This window comes from Daktulosphaira vitifoliae, unplaced genomic scaffold, assembly GCF_025091365.1.
Source record: "Daktulosphaira vitifoliae isolate Bord-2020 unplaced genomic scaffold, ASM2509136v1 Scaffold_2, whole genome shotgun sequence".
NCBI lineage: Eukaryota > Metazoa > Arthropoda > Insecta > Hemiptera > Phylloxeridae > Daktulosphaira > Daktulosphaira vitifoliae.
Genome location: NW_026099573.1, coordinates 31,880,739 through 31,898,355, shown reverse-complemented (window position 1 = coordinate 31,898,355; position 17,617 = coordinate 31,880,739). Strand labels below are relative to the sequence as shown.

Here is a 17,617-nt window from a genome sequence, read left to right as displayed (position 1 = left end):
TAAAAATTTTAACTTTTTCTAATTGTTTCTTAATTTAAAAATTACATATTTCTGTTAAACATGATATAAATAATAAAGCATTTAATAGTTTTTAACAATTAATATGAAATCCTTGATAAAATGACCATTTAACATAACTTTTTGGGGATTATACCTATTTTATAAATGAAATACTCATAAAATAGGAATTTTTATAAAAATCAGTAAAAAATATTTTATGAAATAACAAAAATTATAGTTCCAAATAATTTCTATAAGATATTTTTTTTTTTGTATACTGAGCATAAAAGTTTGAAATTCTTGTACACCACTTTTTTCATCTCTAATTAAAATTTATACTTCATATGTAAACCTAGAAGTGTATTTGATGTAATTTTTAAAGTACCCAAAAAAAACTTATCTTCATACCTTTTTATCAAAAGGTATTATAAATTCTATTGTCCAACATAACTTTTTTCATTTATAAATATTTTATTGGTCAGATACTGATTCTGATTCTGTATCAGAATCATTTCCAAAGCTTTCAACAGCTATATTGTTCCATGTAGATGCAATACTTGCAATATCATTAGCAAAATTTTGGATAGGTAAAGCCATAGGAAATACATTTTCCAATGGAAAATCTCTGGCTACTTTACGAATACTATGCTTTGCTTCATATTCTTCAGAATCAGTACTTTCATCATGAGATACATTTTTACTTAGCTCTGGATGTTTTTTTAATAAATTAGATTCCCTCTCTTGCCATTCTATTTGCTTACCTTGAAGTGCTACCCTAAGTTCCATTATTAAATTTGCATTGTGAGCTGTATCATAAATTTCATTGTTATTACATGTATTTTCAACTTCTAATGATTTGTCATCAGAAATTCCAAAGAATAATTCATCTTCACATGAATTATTAAAATTCACTTCATCATATTTTTTATCTATTTCTTGATTGATATTAATAGTATTTTCAAAAAGGTTTTCTTCATTAATGTAATTTTTATTATTATATTTAAGTATGTGGATTTGTAATGTAGAAATCAATTCATTAAAAACATGAGCTTCTTTAGATAATTTATCTAATGAAACATTCAGCTCTTGATTTGGTTTTGAATCACTATCAAATGAATCTTCTATAAATTTGATATGCACCATCATTTTTTGTATGTGCTGTCGTACACTAACAATTTTAGATTTAAGATCAGAATCAATAACATCTTTTTTTTCATTACCATGATTATAATTTTTATTATTAGTAAATAAAGAGTAGACATTAAATTCTTCATATAGAGGACCATTTAAGTCACAGTATACTTTATTTAAGTTTGTAATTGAGGAAAATAAGTAGTTAATTTGAGCAGTACAGTTAACTTTCCATAAAACAGGACATAAACACAAAGCTGATAACTTTAAAAACTCTGATTGCAACAAAAAAAATATATATTTTGCTTTCTGAAATACAATTGATTAAAAATATTAGATTTTATGTAATTAAACAAAATAAATATTCAATATACTCACATTGATATTTTCCAATGAAAAGTTTTGGATGTCAAATTTGCAATCACTGTGATATAAATAAACGAAGTTTGATACAAATTCCTTAAACAGAATTTTTTTTTGTATTTCAGTGATATTACTCACATGATGATTTATTAAATTATGAAGAAGAATTATAAATTTTTCTTTTAATTCTGGCATCAATAAATATCCAAAACAGTTTTTTTTACTGTCCTTTGAATTATTTGCACTGAAATAATATTTTAAAATATATAAGTTTATAAATATTTTTAGTACATATTAATACTAAAAAATATATAAATTAAATTACAGAGTAAAACAAGAAAAAATTGATCATATTAACATATTTATATATAGACAGAGTGTTCAGTAAATAAGGAAAAAGGTCAATTGTTATAAACAATGAGAAAAATAGATATCCGTTTCCTTACCTAATCAAAATTTTATAATTAAGGGTACCAGAATTTTAACAATATTTGGTTATATTCTGAAGATCGGACCATTTTTATTCTAACCAGTAAAAAAATTACCTTTGCAAAATTTTTAATTAATCCAATAACGTTTAAACTTAAGCTCAAGGTTTGAATTTGATTAATTTTAGCTTCGATGCGAAGCGGAGAAGGTATTAATTTTACTATGATGTGTTTTTTTTTTTTTTTATGTCTGTTGCCACTTTTTCTCAGCTCTCACTGGACCGATTTCTTTCAAAAATACGTCAAAAGATCACAAATCGTATCTAGTTGAAGACATTACCCTTAAAAATTGAAAAAAATTCCCTCGTTCCCCGCAAATGGGGGAAATATCCAAAAAAATTACAAATTTAAAAATCGCTAATTTTCGAAATTTTTTCACTTTTTTTTCTTAAAACTTCCATAACTTTTTGAAAAATCAACAAATCAACATAATTTTTTTTTATACTAAAACCTTAGATATTTACCTTTCATTTGATATCATTTTTTTGAAAATCTATCACTTAACCTGCTCATTGGGGGGGATTTAAAATGGCAACTTTTTTACAAAAATTAATTTTTTCAACTTAATTTTTGAAAATGTTCCGGAAATACTGCGTCCTTTAAACATATATAAAATTAAAGCTTATTTTATGTACTACAAAATGAAAAAAAAAAATTTGTCCCGACGATCTATCTTCTATACGCAAATGGCTACCATATTGAAAAATATACTATTTTTGTATGATAATTATGGGTTTTGTATTTTATTTTAATAGAAGTTGATGTTGCTTTTGCAATTATCCATCAATTTTTTAAAATTAAACACTATCTACAGATTTGCATCGAAGCGTTTCTTATGATAGTGATTTTAATCACTGTCAGATTAAATCTATACTGGACCCTACTATGCAATGTCTCCACTATGCCGCGACCCCACTGTGCTACCGTTTTTTTTACTTATTATGTTTAATAACTTATCAAATGTTAAATATAAAATTAAATGTTTGAAATAAAAAATATATAAAATTATGTATTTTACAAATAATAGTTTATAATTTTTTTATTAAAAGCAATAATTAAATATATAATAAAAGTTGGACACTTGAGGCTAATATTATTTAAAATTAAACCTATATTAAAAATTTTTAGCTTCGATGCGAAGCGGAGAAGGTATTAATTTTACTATGATGTGTTTTTTTTTTTTTTATGTCTGTTGCCACTTTTTCTCAGCTCTCACTGGACCGATTTCTTTCAAAAATACGTCAAAAGATCACAAATCGTATCTAGTTGAAGACATTACCCTTAAAAATTGAAAAAAATTCCCTCGTTCCCCGCAAATGGGGGAAATATCCAAAAAAATTACAAATTTAAAAATCGCTAATTTTCGAAATTTTTTCACTTTTTTTTCTTAAAACTTCCATAACTTTTTGAAAAATCAACAAATCAACATAATTTTTTTTTATACTAAAACCTTAGATATTTACCTTTCATTTGATATCATTTTTTTGAAAATCTATCACTTAACCTGCTCATTGGGGGGGATTTAAAATGGCAACTTTTTTACAAAAATTAATTTTTTCAACTTAATTTTTGAAAATGTTCCGGAAAGACTGCGTCCTTTAAACATATATCAAATTAAAGCTTATTTTATGTACTACAAAATGAAAAAAAAAAATTTGTCCCGACACTTTTTTTTCTACATTTAAACGGCTGCCGTAGTTAAAAAAACACTATTTTTGTGTTAAAATTTTCGATTTTCGATTTTAAATTTTCAACTTAAAAATGCTATAACTTTTTGAAAAATGTATATATCAGCACAAATTTTTTTTTTCTAAATACATTATAAGTACATCTTTCATTTGACATACTTTTTATTAAAATTGGACAATTTCCCCTTATATAGGGGGCGTTCAAAACTTAAAATATTGTAAAAAACATAGATCTTTTTCAACTGAACTTTTGAAAATGTTCCGGAAATACTGCGTCCTTTAAACATATATCAAATCAAAGGTTATGTTATATACTATCAAATGAAAAAAAAAAATTTGTCCCGACATCTTATCTTCTATGTGCAAATGGCTGTCGAAAATTTAAAAAAAAATGTAATGTTTGCGATAAAAATTACATTTTATCGGGATGTTTTTTGTACTTAAAACTGCCATAACTTTTTCAAAAATGAACAAATAAAAATAATATTTTTTTGTATTGAAACCTTAGATATTTCCCTTTCATTTGATATAATTTTTTTTGAAAATCTAACACTTATTCTGCTCACTGGGAGGATTTAAAATAGTAACTTTTTTACAAAAAATAACTTTTTCAACTTAATTTTTGAAAATGTTCCGGAAATACTGCGTCCTTTAAACATATATAAAATTAAAGCTTATTTTATGTACTACAAAATGAAAAAAAAAAATTTGTCCCGACGACCTATCTTCTATACGCAAATGGCTACCATATTCAAAAATATGCTATTTTTGTATGAAAATTATGGGTTTTGTATTTTATTTTAATAGAAGTTGATGTTGCTTTTGCAATTATCCATCAATTTTTTTAAATTAAACACTATCTACAGATTTGCATCGAAGCGTTTCTTATGATAGTGATTTTAATCACTGTCAGATTAAATCTAGACTGAACCCAACTATGCAATGTCTCCACTATGCCGCGACCCCACTGTGCTACCGTAACTTTTTTTTTTAGTTTTAAATTAATATTTTTAATACAGTTTTAATTTTAAATTCAGTAAAAGTCTCAAAATTCAAATTCACAAAATATAATTTTTTTTATGAAACTCAATATCTTTGGTATGCACCAAAATTTATTATTAATAAACATTTGTTTTTGACAATAAATAATTAATAAATTTAATTAAAAACTTATTAAACTTTGGGGAAACAACAATCTTATGACTATAGAGTCATTAAATAATGCATTAATGTTTAGTATTTTTGGTAAAAATAGTAAATGTTGGTCTAAAAACTTACATCATTGCTTTTGAATTTTTTTTTTTTTGTTAAATTATTTTAAAGACACTGGATTAAATACTAAATTTAAATCTTTACACTTATACCAATAAGCATTATTTATTTATGAACATAGCTTCATTACACTATAAAGTTATGTGTACAGGTCTATTTTATCTTAATTAAAATATTATACAATAATAATTGTGTCTACAGTTTAAGATTAAAATCACATTATTAGTATCATATTTTTTCATACTTTAATCAAGAAAAATATGTTATTTAGCTTATTCTTGATTAATATTTTTTGTTTATAATAATTTTTTGACTTTGAATAATAATTCTTAAATAAATCATTATGACACAAAAAAATGTATTATGTAATGATATATATATATATATTATAATATTAAAGAATATTAATATATTATATTTAAAAAAATCAATTGATCAATTTTAAGTTATAATGTAATCATAATATATAATTTTTTAATGGAAATAATATATACTTAGATTTAAGCTATGGATAAAATTTTTTAACAAATGAATCATCTTGACTAGACTTGTAGAAAAATCTTAGTATCTATGAGAGCCATTTTTTTTACTTAGTGTATATTTTCAAGCTTTCCAAAATAGAAATTAAAAAAGCATCCTTACACATTCTTCATATGTGAAATCTTCATTAAAATGTATTATTAAGTTTGAAGACATACAAACACGATTATCTACTTATTACTGATAAATTCTAGATAACTAAAAAAATTTAAAAGTAGGTATAGTTTTGATCCCTGGTCATAACAATTTTTCTTTAATTTGAATATTTTTAAGAAAGTTTTTGTAATGAAAAATGATATTAGATTGTCATAAATTAGCTCTAAATATCAAAAAATAAAATGTCTCTAATTTTTATTAATATCTAATTACTATATAACTTCCTTAGGCAGTAAATGCACAACCTTTTGCTGGACTTTAGGCTAAATAAATTACAACTTATTTGGGGCTTTGAGTAATATTATAATTTCAGAACTGCAGGCCAATTACTCTTACTGCTCTTTCATGCTGTCCCTGATGTTAGCATATAAACACAAATTTAGTGGGCAAATAGAAGACAAAAAGGTTAAATATAAATCAGAAGAAATTGATAGAATTTAAAAAATCAGTACTTTAAAAGTACTGGTTATAAATTGTATAAATTATATCTTAAATGACAAAAATAATACTTACTAAGTATAAATCTGGTATAGATTGTCACAATCATGTAGAAAATGATAACATTTCTGTACTAGTAGTGATAATTTTACCATTGATTGAATAGTACTAGATATATTGTTTTCTATTTTCTTTTTTTTGTACCAATTAAAAAACTTCTCAAATAGAAGATACCCAAACCAGAAGATGAAAATTTTAGCAATCACCAACTCAGTATAAAAACCAGATATATACAAATGAATAATACAGCCAATAAAACATAAGCTCAAAGTAACGCAACTAAATACATTATAAAACAAACTATTAATTATTGATAAAAAATATACTCATATTTTAAACCTTATAATTAGATAAAATTGGCCAAATTTCTGAAATACTTTTAAGAGACTTAGCAGTTTTTTATTTACAATGATACATAAGTATTATATTTTAAAATTCATAAAGTAATTTTTGTAAACTATAAAAATTGTGATGGTGTTATAAATTATTTTGCTTGAATATCAAGTACTCATGTATTCAAAGTATAAAAAAATGAAAATCAGTGTTTTGAAGTGCTTACAGTAATTGTAAGTTGTTAAAGTAATTCTGTAACAATGTATTGTTATTTAATGTAAAAAATTTATTCTTTTTTATTAAGTTATACTAATGAAAGTTATAAAAATTCAAAGGTTTAAAATTTTATTACAATTATCAATTTAACTACACAATGGACTTTCTTAATGTGAATTTAACATAATAAAGAAAATTTAGGAATTATAAGCATATTATAAATCAATTTTAATTACGTTAATTACCAATTTCTTCTAGTAAAAAATAAAGGGTACTTCACATTACTTGATGGAATAAATTCTTTTATAAAAAGAGAATCTTCTTTAAACACCAAATTACTACTTAAAATTTTCATGATCAAAATCAAATAAAACTCATTGTCCTAAAAACAAAATATATTTATTATAAATTATTTCAACTGGATTATGGAATAATAAATACTAACTGGAATATTTTGATTATCTGTAAAAAACGTAGTTTGTCCTACAATATTCTATAAAAAACAATAATATAATATAAGTGTTTAAATTAAGAAAATAATAAAAACCTCATTATAATTCTGTTGCATTCTAATATTTTTATTAATGACTTCGAATTCCGTGTAACCCTCATTTTTTAAATAATTGTGTAAATCAGCATTCTAAAATAAATAACATTTCATTTTGATTTAATTGAATTTCAAAAAACATAATACTCACGTTAACAACCAAATCTTCATCGTCTATTTCCATTACTGTTTTATATATTTCCTTTTATTGGTTTCCTTGAGTAATATTTTACATATGAAAATAGACATTTAGAAAATTTCAATATATTTTAGTGAGCTAGAGTGGCAATTTTCCAATTTTTTTTAAAATTATATTACATTTTCAACCAGGTTATCGTTATTTTACAGTACTATCACAAAAATAACCTGATATCAATGTGCTTTAACAGTTGTATTATCACTATAGAGTAATTATACTATGTAATAATCACAATAGCAATTGTTGAGTGCGCTTGATAAGTCTTCTATTAACATCTTCAACAATAGATACACTTGGTAAAGAAAAATTATTTTTGCTCCCAAAAATAGTTTTGCATTACTATATTTTAATTCTTGATGTAGACTAAAAAAAAATTGTAAAATTATGTTTTAATCGGGTTTTGACTTATGTTTAACATATTTTGTTATTTGCCTTCATAGACATTAATAATTTAATAAATCTATGTTAGAAAACCACCAGTACTTCAAATTTAATATAATCATTCAAACGTCCGTACTCATTTCAATTTCACAATAATTTTTATACCTTTAATTTTACAATTGCTAAGTAAAAACTTGCTTTTTTGGAATCTTTTCAAAAATCGAGTATAAAATTTTTTTGCATGCATGGGTGCAGGTGCGCACTAGTCACGGGGCAAGGGGAAAATTCCCCTCGTAAGCAATGAGAGCCGCTATAAATAGCGTTATTGGTCAATATCTAACAAAGAATTTTGTATATCTATTACATGTTTTTTTTTATATTTTTAATTTTTGATAGTAATTTCTGTTGATAAACAGGAATTGGATTAAAATTACTTTTTTATTTAATATCTAATATATTATAACGTTATGTAATAATTGAGTTTATTGTTCAACATTTATACGTTGTACAATATTAATATTTATGTTTTTAATATTAAAATATTATTCAATTTTACATTTAACGTTAAAAGGATTCACTACCACAGACTAAATGAAAAAATAATGTAGTCTGTATCAATACTCTAAGCAATTTTTAATGTGAGCAACTGAATGTCACATTTTAGTTGACTGTTTATTAATTAAAATAAATAGATGGAAATAGAGAGCTTGTCCCATTATAATTTAAGAAAAATTATGTCTTATTATATATATATATATATATATATATATTAAAAAAAGAGAGTTAGAGTTTAAGTTCATTTATTTTTATGAAAATATTATTATTGTTCTGCTGGATAAATACTGCATTAAAGTGGTTCTTCTGTTATTTTTATATATTTCTTTCCTTTTCTTCACTTGATATCACTACAGAATATTTTAATAATATTGAGACTAATTAAATATAAAAATTATTATATCTACATCTATATAAAATAATGTAAAATAAAAAGTACATTTTCAAAGACACTTTAAGAGCTTTAATTTAATAATTGTTAAAAATAATTATTCGTTCCAAAACCTTTTCAAAAATCTAATTAAACAAATTTATTGCGTGGGTGGTTTTTTTTTATTTCTTTTTTGTACTTAATTGAATATTTACAAAAAGTATAAAAAAAAAAGTTCTATTGTCTTTTATATTTTATTAAAGTTTCATTATGATCAGCGTTATTTTAAAAAAAAAAAGTAGTTATTTAAAAATATTGCTAAAATGCTACTTTTTTCAGTATTGTAATTTAGAAAAATATTTCAAAATTTCTAAAATTTTTAAATTTTTAGCTAATATTCAATTTTTAATTAACTATTTTAATTGAAAATGAAAAGTATTATAACTAAATCCATAAATAATAATGTTATATGAAATGTACGTATTCAGAGACGGTACAATACCAATTTCAAAAATAATTGAATCGATAGTAAACATTTGACTAATTAAAACTGAAGAAAAGACAAATAAAATTTGAAAGATTAAAATTAATTATATAGTTTTAATATATGCGTAAATAAGGGTTGTTTTGATGCTTAGCATTCACAAGCAGACTTTAAAAATTTTTTATGAAAAATAAAATAATTCCTTATATTATTGTATAAATAATTACTTTTTACTCTTGTCTTTTAATATCGTGATTATAAAATATTATCAGTATAGTATGTGTATTTTATTTTAAATAAAGTAATATGTTTGGGTTTCAACAAATATAGTTGAAATACTACAAGAAAAAAAATCCTTTTAATATAATGTAATGTATAATGGTTTATTTATGAATATATAAAAAGAATATTGGGTATACCTATTCAAGCTATATAATTTTTTTTTGATCTTCAAGACTTAAAGCCCCCAAAGTTCAAAACATTATTTTTATCTATGAATAAAAGTCTTAATTTGACTCTGTATATAGACTTTTTAGTCTCAGAAATCACAGTTTTTAATTTTTAGTTGAAAAGTATAGTTTTAATATATTTATGAATAATTTTTGTATATTCAAGGGAGGAGATGTTTTGTTTTTCACGTAGAGCACTTCCTTAAAAATATATAAATGGCATAGATATATCATATAATAACGATAATAACTCATCGTTTGCGTTACTCAATTTCCTGCATATTATTCAGTTGTGTTTTTTCTCATTGTTTTTATGTAAAAAATAGTATATATAATAAGTCATGACTTTAAAGCCGATTTTAAAAACAATAATGCGTGTATAAATACACGCATTATTGTTTTTTAAATGTTGATACCATTAATTAATGGTATCAAGGGTATATTCAGTTGTTCAACAAACTCAAATTAAATTTTAATAGTAAAAAATATATGGATCTACTTATTGAACAAAATATTCTCTCTATTTTTTTTCTGATCGTATAATCTTTGTCCAACTCTTAAACTAAGGTTTTATCTTATTTTTAGTTGAAATTTCCTAGATAAAATAAACAATTTTTTACTCAAAAAAAGATTTATTTAATTTTAAATTATTATAATAATTAATATTATTACATTAAACATGGTTAGTAAAATCTAAATTATATTTATAATAATAATTTAATGGACTCCAAACAAATAGGAAGGAATACAAAGAAGATATTTTTTTTAAATTTATGGAACAAAAAGTTATGAAAACGTAGCTTTGCCAAGATGACAGTGTCAGAGCTTTTTGGACAATAAAAAAAATTTGAAACATTAAATTTCTTAACAAATTTTTACTGTAAAATAAATAAAAAAACTCTTAATGTTACTCACGCACATTTGAGTAATTAATACTCAAAAGGATAATCATAAGTTAGGTCACTGCGTGGGAACATTTCTTGAGTCGGCGGACGTGTAAATATTATGGAGGGGTAGGTGCTGTTTACGATGACGAATAAGTTATAGGTGGGGTGAGTGGTAGAAACGAGCGCACGCTACACCGGCGCGCTACTTTCACGTTCACTGGTTGCCCGCCGATCGAGACCTGCGGTCGTTCGCGATGGTTTGATGTACGGAGTGGTTCGTTGGCGTTCAGTTTGTGTTAGTGTCCGTTATCGTTCTACTTTATTTTCTTTACTCGTTGATAACGTTTCGTTTATTTTTGGAAATTAAAATTTTGTCTCTTTGTGGACGTTTCCCCTTGTCAGCTTCAAGGATTACGCTTACCTCTTTTACAGTTACAATAACAATAATAATAATAAATGTTCCATTATTATCATTTGTAGTCGATATCGTACGCATTTCTAGTGTTGTGTTATCTTTGAGTCATAGTTACTATTATCAAAACGATAATAGCATTTATTACAGTGAAATTTTATATCGAAACGAAAAATACGGCAAACACGACGTTAACTGCACACACATAGAGAAATATCTAAATATTGCAACCGTTTCGTTTAACGAACCATTTTGTTAATCTATATTGATACCATCAATACGTGAAAAACGACCGACGGATGTGTTGAACTTTCAGAAGACGGGGTTTTCGAGCCCCCGGGTTTTTGGGTTAACACTGTGTATTGATAGTAGTCGCCTATTATCGCGTGTGCAATTTTTTAACGTGACGGGATCGTTACATAGCTGTTCAGTCGACACGTAACAACCATGTTGGTCGCCATGACCGCGATGCTCGTGTCCGTAGCCGAGTTCTCCAACATCCTGTCCGTACTGGCTGTGCTAATATGTTTCTGCGCAATGTTTTTGTTAATAATGAGGTGAGCTATAATAAACTATGTTTTCGAAAAAATCGAATACGCGGTATTATGTAATGACTCGTCTTAATTTGTCTGTTATTAATTTTGTACTCAATCTCATGGTGATAACAGGATAAAATTACTGATAATAGCAAAATATTGATATCAAATAGTAATTAAAGTCGACGTTGCTCATCCTTTAACCTTATGATTTCGTAGTGATTAACAATTTCATTTATAATATATTAAAAAAAAATTGCAACTTGAATGTATCAACCTTTAAAGTGAAAGTTTAACTTACCTGTATAGTAATGTTTTTTGAAAATAATTATTTTTAAGTTATAGTATCTTTATATTTGATTGTTTAATATTTTATAAATAAATACTGATAAATAACTATAGACGAACAAAAAACCTATAAAATATCTATAAATACTTAATAGATTTTAAAATCTTAATTTTTCGAGTTTCTTATGAATGGGTCCCAAAGATTAACAGTTGTTAAAAAATAAATTAGTAAAACTCTACCGTGAATAATTGCATATCATATTGGTTTGATAAAAAATAAAAATATCATTTGGCAATATGCCAAATGTCTGTGTTGTGTTTAAAAAAATACTCATTTATATATATTTTGCATGCTGTATTAAGTGTATTTCATTTAGAAAATTACCAGAAAAATAACTACTTGTATAACGAAATATTCGATATTTTAATTAATTTATAATTTTAATTTTAGTTATCTTTATAAAGTGTCATTCTTGACGTTTTTAAAAATTTTTATCTTTACCATAAACTTATTTTTGACCTATGGAGTTTATTTACTCTATAACACCTCCTCTTTTCCGTAGAAACGTCTGCAACGGTTAGAGACTGTCTATTAGAAACTATATTGAAATTTCTGGAATTTATTATATAAAATGAACCTAAATAAAAAATTATTTCTAATATTTTAAATTCTCTAATTTAGCGATGGTTAATTATTCAGGCCGAGTTGTGGGAATTTATATTATTAGAACCTACTACAAAATATATTTCTAGACAGGCACATCTGTAGTTAAATTAAACTAATGGATTTAGTTAAAATTTGTATGATTTAATTAATTTTTAAGAAATGAAGTTTTGATCAATTAATTATTTAAATGTATAATAAATTAAAAAAAAATAGTGACTTAAAGTGAATAAAAGTAGAATCCCCATTAGAGTTGTTATTCAATCATACCTGTTTTAAATGTCGAGTATTAGCTATACACTTAATGATTACTTTTATAATTTATTTCGAATTGAAAAATTATAAAATACAAATTGCCTATAAGATAATATTATAAAATTTCAAAAAAACAAAAACTTTAAAATTAAACTCGTATAAATATACAATATTTGTTATGCTAATCATGATAATCATATCATAGGATATTTGATATATTTTCGAATAACTGTTCTGTAAATCCTCTTAGAATATCTGTGAAATCTGATTAACTCATCCCGGAACTAAATTTTGCAAAATAATTACATGATTCTCTTTTTTTTCACCACGCCGAAAGTATTATAATTTTGCTTTCATAATCATATTCATTTTATAATTTTTTAATTTTTTTAATAATAGATCTTTGTTGACCTTGAATGTTAGTTACTTAAAATTGTCGATATAATTTTATTTTCATGATTGTTGGCGAAAGAATTATGGAATAGTATTCAGTAAATATCCGCTACGTCTAACGGAACAAAGTTGTCGAAACTAGTAATTTCTAAATGTTCAACTCGCTATCGGTATTATTGTGGTTATGGTTACATATAGATGTGCATCCCTAAAACAAGTTTGAGCAGTTAAAGAGAAAATAAAATAACTGAAGTATATTCAATGAATATTATTCATAAATTAAACGGTATAAACTAGTTTATTTCAACTATGGACCATTGCATGTGTCTACCATGCATTGTAAAGAAAAGAGGCCGATGAGGTGTGTGTGTGTTATTATTGTTTTGCATTGCATGGTTTTAATAACTTCCAAGGATTTATAGAATTCTATTATGAAGTTAATCTCGTTGTACTATTTTACGAATTATAAGTTCGTTTATTATTCTTCTGGACCTTTTAGCTTGATTTCTTAATATTTGTATATCTACTATTTACATATGTTTGTGTTATATAACAACTGGTTTTTAATTTAATTATTGATTCTTATAAATAATAAATGTGTCTTACTATACATGTAAGAAATATCATGAAGACGAAAAATAGAATTATTGAACTATTTCGTTTACCAATTAAATAGTATCTTTTGTAGTGTTTTCAAAGGATGGATTCTTCTTATGTTAATTAAGTTATGTTAGTTTAAACGTTAGTAAAAAAATATATTTTACAGACTTTTTGATAGCGTTTTTATACAAATTTGAGTATGACTAATTGTAGTAATTAGTTAGTCTCAAATGTGTAAATTTAGAGCGTAGTAGTAATGTATAAGATAATAGGTAATGCATATTACATATATATTTTTACACAAAAAATATTAATTTCAATGAAAAATATTCTAACTAACTGATTATATCTTAAAAAAATATTCAAGTGTCATATATTCTATCAGGCGAACTATTTAAGTAAAGTCAAAATTTTCTGTGGACCTTCACTTTTAAAAGCTATACAATTATAATTATTCTTTTAAATTACCAATTCGTGTCTTTTTTTAAAAAAGGAATTTTTCATAAAATTAGAGGTGTATGCATAACTTGTTAATTAGTAAATTAATTTGAAAGTTGGCAATTATATCATAAAAGCCAATAATAAAATTATACATATGTATGATTTTATTTTTTTCTTTAAAGAACCTGTTTTTGATTTCTGTTATGGGTTTTTGAATATTTTTGAAATTAAACCAAATGTGTTGTCTTAAAACTCCTGACATTTTAAGCGCAATCTAGTGCATATAATAGTGTTTTTATATATTTTTCGGTTAAATTAGCATGCTATTTGATATTGTTGTTCCGTACCGAATATCTAGAGTTTGATTCAGTTCAAAAATCAAACAGTCTGTAACGTCATTATTGCATATGTGTTTTGAATTTAGGAACTTAATTAGTTAATTGAACATCATTCTTTGGAATCTACTCAGACTTAACTGTATTTTTTTTTAATATTAAAAAAATGTGGAAATTTTTTTTACAGGAACATGACTGTATTTTGGTTACACGGAGAAGAATTAATGTTTGGAGGAAATGGAGTACATCCTGTCCAGCAGAAAATTCCTCAAATGAAAATGATGAAAGTACACATACCATTCACATTCAAATTACATGAAACATCGAACTCGTCTTATTCTGGTTAGTAAATAGAAATTATAATTAGTTTTTAAGTATTATATGTTAATATTATGCATAGACAAGACTTTAAGAGTCAAAATTATGAAGGGGGGAAATATTACTCTTATACCAGAATTACACACATATGAGAATAAACCTCTATTTTATTATTTTAAAAGAATATTACAATATGTTGATAAACAATACAATAGTTAATAATGATATGCACAAATTTAATTACAAGGACATGAATATCATGTCGAGAAAATCGTTCAGTTACAGAATCTTAGAAGAATAAATCTTAAAGGAGACGCTTGTTAACCGTCATTAGAGTTACGAGACCAGAGTTTCCTTGTGTTCCATTCACTTACAGAATAAATCATATCTGAATTCGATGATGTTACTCTAGGGTAACATTTGTATAAACTGTTCATAGTGTTAATAGTATAAATAATAGACATTTCAGTAAAACTTACACTTGTACAAGTGTCACTGTAATTTGTGTTCATTAATTTATGAATGTATCAGCATGCGTTATGTAGAACATTTTAAGGTTATTCTAAATTATCTTACTTAATTAGTGCATTAAAACTTACGTCTTATAATTGGTGTTCCTTGAAAAATTCTAGTTTCTAGTTGAAATGAGATCATTCTTTTCCATTTTTTTTTTTTTAACGAAATCTTAAATTAAAATACTTATTTATTTATATTAACTAGTATGTTATTGACATATTAATGATGTTATAGATTTCTCAAATTTTTTCTCAAGCAATTTTAATAATGAATACTTATATATATTTTTGGACTTTAGAGGTCTTTTAATAATTTTATAAATTTTTAATCAACATGGTTTTGACATATTTTGCAAAATTTTATATCACGATAAAGTTATCGTTATCCTCAGTAGGATTATTTGGATGAAGTATCCAGAGAAATAATAGAAGATAATGTATCTTCTTTTAAATAATAAACACATGTACAATGCCCTTGACTTCTAATCTGATTGCACAACAATTGTTTGTATCCTTTCTGTCTTGTGATATATTTACTGTTCACGTACACCATAATATCGTTGTTTTCGTCAGTCTGGGTTCATTTTTAATGTTACATTATTGTTATACACTACCTTGTGTCATATATAGCTGACGGGAAAGTTTCCACCTGTCACAATTATCATTTTCGGTTTCTTAAAACTGAATAACAATTAACGGAATGTGTTATATTCATGTTGCCTCGTACAATTGAGTTCAAAAATGTAATCCCAATATTTTGTTACAACTTATTTATCGTAGAGTAAAAAAGAATATTCGTCTAAATGTTTTTATTTAACGTGGATATTTTTGTCATCAATAACAATTCAAAATTATTAAATATGTTAAAACTAAACAAATTGATTCGGATTCCATAAAATTTTAATATATTCTTTATTTTCGGCTGTTTACCTAATGTTGTAGGATTTGGATAAAACAATGATCCATAAATGAAATGCTACGCTTAGTAATAGGTGCTTAGTGTTATTTTTCATTGTCACCGTTAGTATTTTTTAAATTTGTCGAGGTCATATTTTATAATTTCTCTCTTAAAATCGACGAACTATAGGTTTTTCTGTAACATCCTTAAACGAAGTGCAGCTCTGATTTTTATATTTTTCGAATGATATGAGCGTACATAATATGGCCTTGGTATGATTATTTTCTGTGATCATATTTATTTACTAGAGATTGGTGCGTGATTTTATTCACTCACATTATCAAGAACTTATAGAATAAATGTATTAATAGAAATACTGGGTGTATATATGTAACGCACATTTCACCTACGCTAAATACCCGTTGTATGTATTTTAATGCTTATAACTCGATAAGTACTTATTCTAAAGTTGTTATTGACTCATAATAATTTTTTGTAAGAAAATAGCAAAAAAGTAGCTATTTTGAAGTTTCAAGAAAATTATTAATATAAGTATATATTTTTATTTTCTTATTAAAGACAAATAATAAACTGTAGTAGTCAAAACTTTAAAATTGATTCGCATCCGAAGCTAAAAAAAAAAAAATAACACAAAATTGAATCAAAATTAAAGATGTTAAAACTTGATTGGACACTTTATATACTGCATACTCTATATAGTGATTAATATCCTATTTTTCTTTAAATAATAACAATTTTTCATAAAAATGTACAAACTACTAAAGTTTAATTTATTTTATGAGCTATGGTAAATATGAAGGTTGTTATGCTAGAAAAAATTATTCTTACTATTTTTAAAACCTTTTTTAATTCTTTAAATAATAATATCTAAAAAGTAATATTATATTGATAGGTTACCATTTAACTTTCGAATGTTAACCTTAATATCTACGTTTAGAAATAATTTTTTTTTACAATGTACTTGATATTTTCTATGGGTTAAAAATTAAATCAATTTTTAATTTGTACATTTTCGCTTAATATATCACATTGCTGTTACTTGGTGACGTAAGTTGAAATTAGTAGAAAAATATACAATTTTTATTCTATTAGGAAGGCATAGTATATAACATTTTTTTTATAAATTACTATTATTATTATATTTTCGCTTCCATGCGAAGCTGAGAAGGTATTATTTTTACTATGATGTGTTTTTTTTTGTCTGTTACTACTTTTTCTCAGCTATCACTAGACTGATTTTGATGAACATTACGTTAAAAGATCACAAATTGTATCTAGTTGAAGGCATTACCTTCAAAAATAAATTTCCCTCGTTCTCTGTAAATGGGGGAAATCTCCAAAAAAATTACAAATTTTCAAAAAATTTTCAATTTTTTTTACTTAA

At 24.5% G+C, this 17,617-nt stretch overlaps 2 protein-coding genes across 3 annotated transcripts in view; one reads left to right on the top strand and one right to left on the bottom strand.

Moving 5' to 3' along the window:
* Positions 1-66: 66 nt before the first annotated feature.
* On the bottom strand, positions 67-7,627 carry LOC126899322 (uncharacterized). 2 transcript variants are annotated; one of them, XM_050674113.1, is made up of 7 exons: positions 7,384-7,627; positions 7,233-7,325; positions 7,131-7,178; positions 6,931-7,067; positions 6,152-6,415; positions 1,510-1,738; positions 67-1,440 (listed from the first exon to the last, which is right to left on the bottom strand). In XM_050674113.1, exons 1-7 carry the CDS (start codon positions 7,414-7,416, stop codon positions 472-474), a joined length of 1,773 nt encoding a protein of 590 aa, XP_050530070.1. In that variant the 5' UTR covers positions 7,417-7,627; the 3' UTR covers positions 67-471. The 2 variants fall into 2 exon arrangements, with proteins under 2 accessions (XP_050530070.1, XP_050530071.1); XM_050674114.1 differs by having other exon boundaries at positions 7,131-7,147; positions 7,384-7,409.
* Positions 7,628-10,768: 3,141 nt separating this feature from the next.
* LOC126899325 (cell growth regulator with RING finger domain protein 1-like) overlaps positions 10,769-17,617 on the top strand; it is a 35,039-nt gene continuing 28,190 nt past the window's right edge. Inside the window, exons 1-2 of the mRNA XM_050674117.1 lie at positions 10,769-11,526; positions 14,669-14,823. Of these exons, the coding sequence (XP_050530074.1) occupies positions 11,417-11,526; positions 14,669-14,823 (265 nt within the window). The 5' untranslated portion in view covers positions 10,769-11,416. The remainder of the gene's footprint in view (positions 11,527-14,668; positions 14,824-17,617) is intronic.

Coding starts and splice junctions, on each gene's coding strand:
- LOC126899322 (XM_050674113.1), bottom strand. CDS start 7,416: ATGGAAATAGACGATGAAGATTTGGTTGTTAAC. Junction 7,068..7,130: donor CAGATAATCAAAATATTCCA/GTTAGTATTTAT, acceptor TTTTGTTTTTAG/GACAATGAGTTTTATTTGAT. Junction 6,416..6,930: donor TTTTTTACTAGAAGAAATTG/GTAATTAACGTA, acceptor TAATGTATTTAG/TTGCGTTACTTTGAGCTTAT.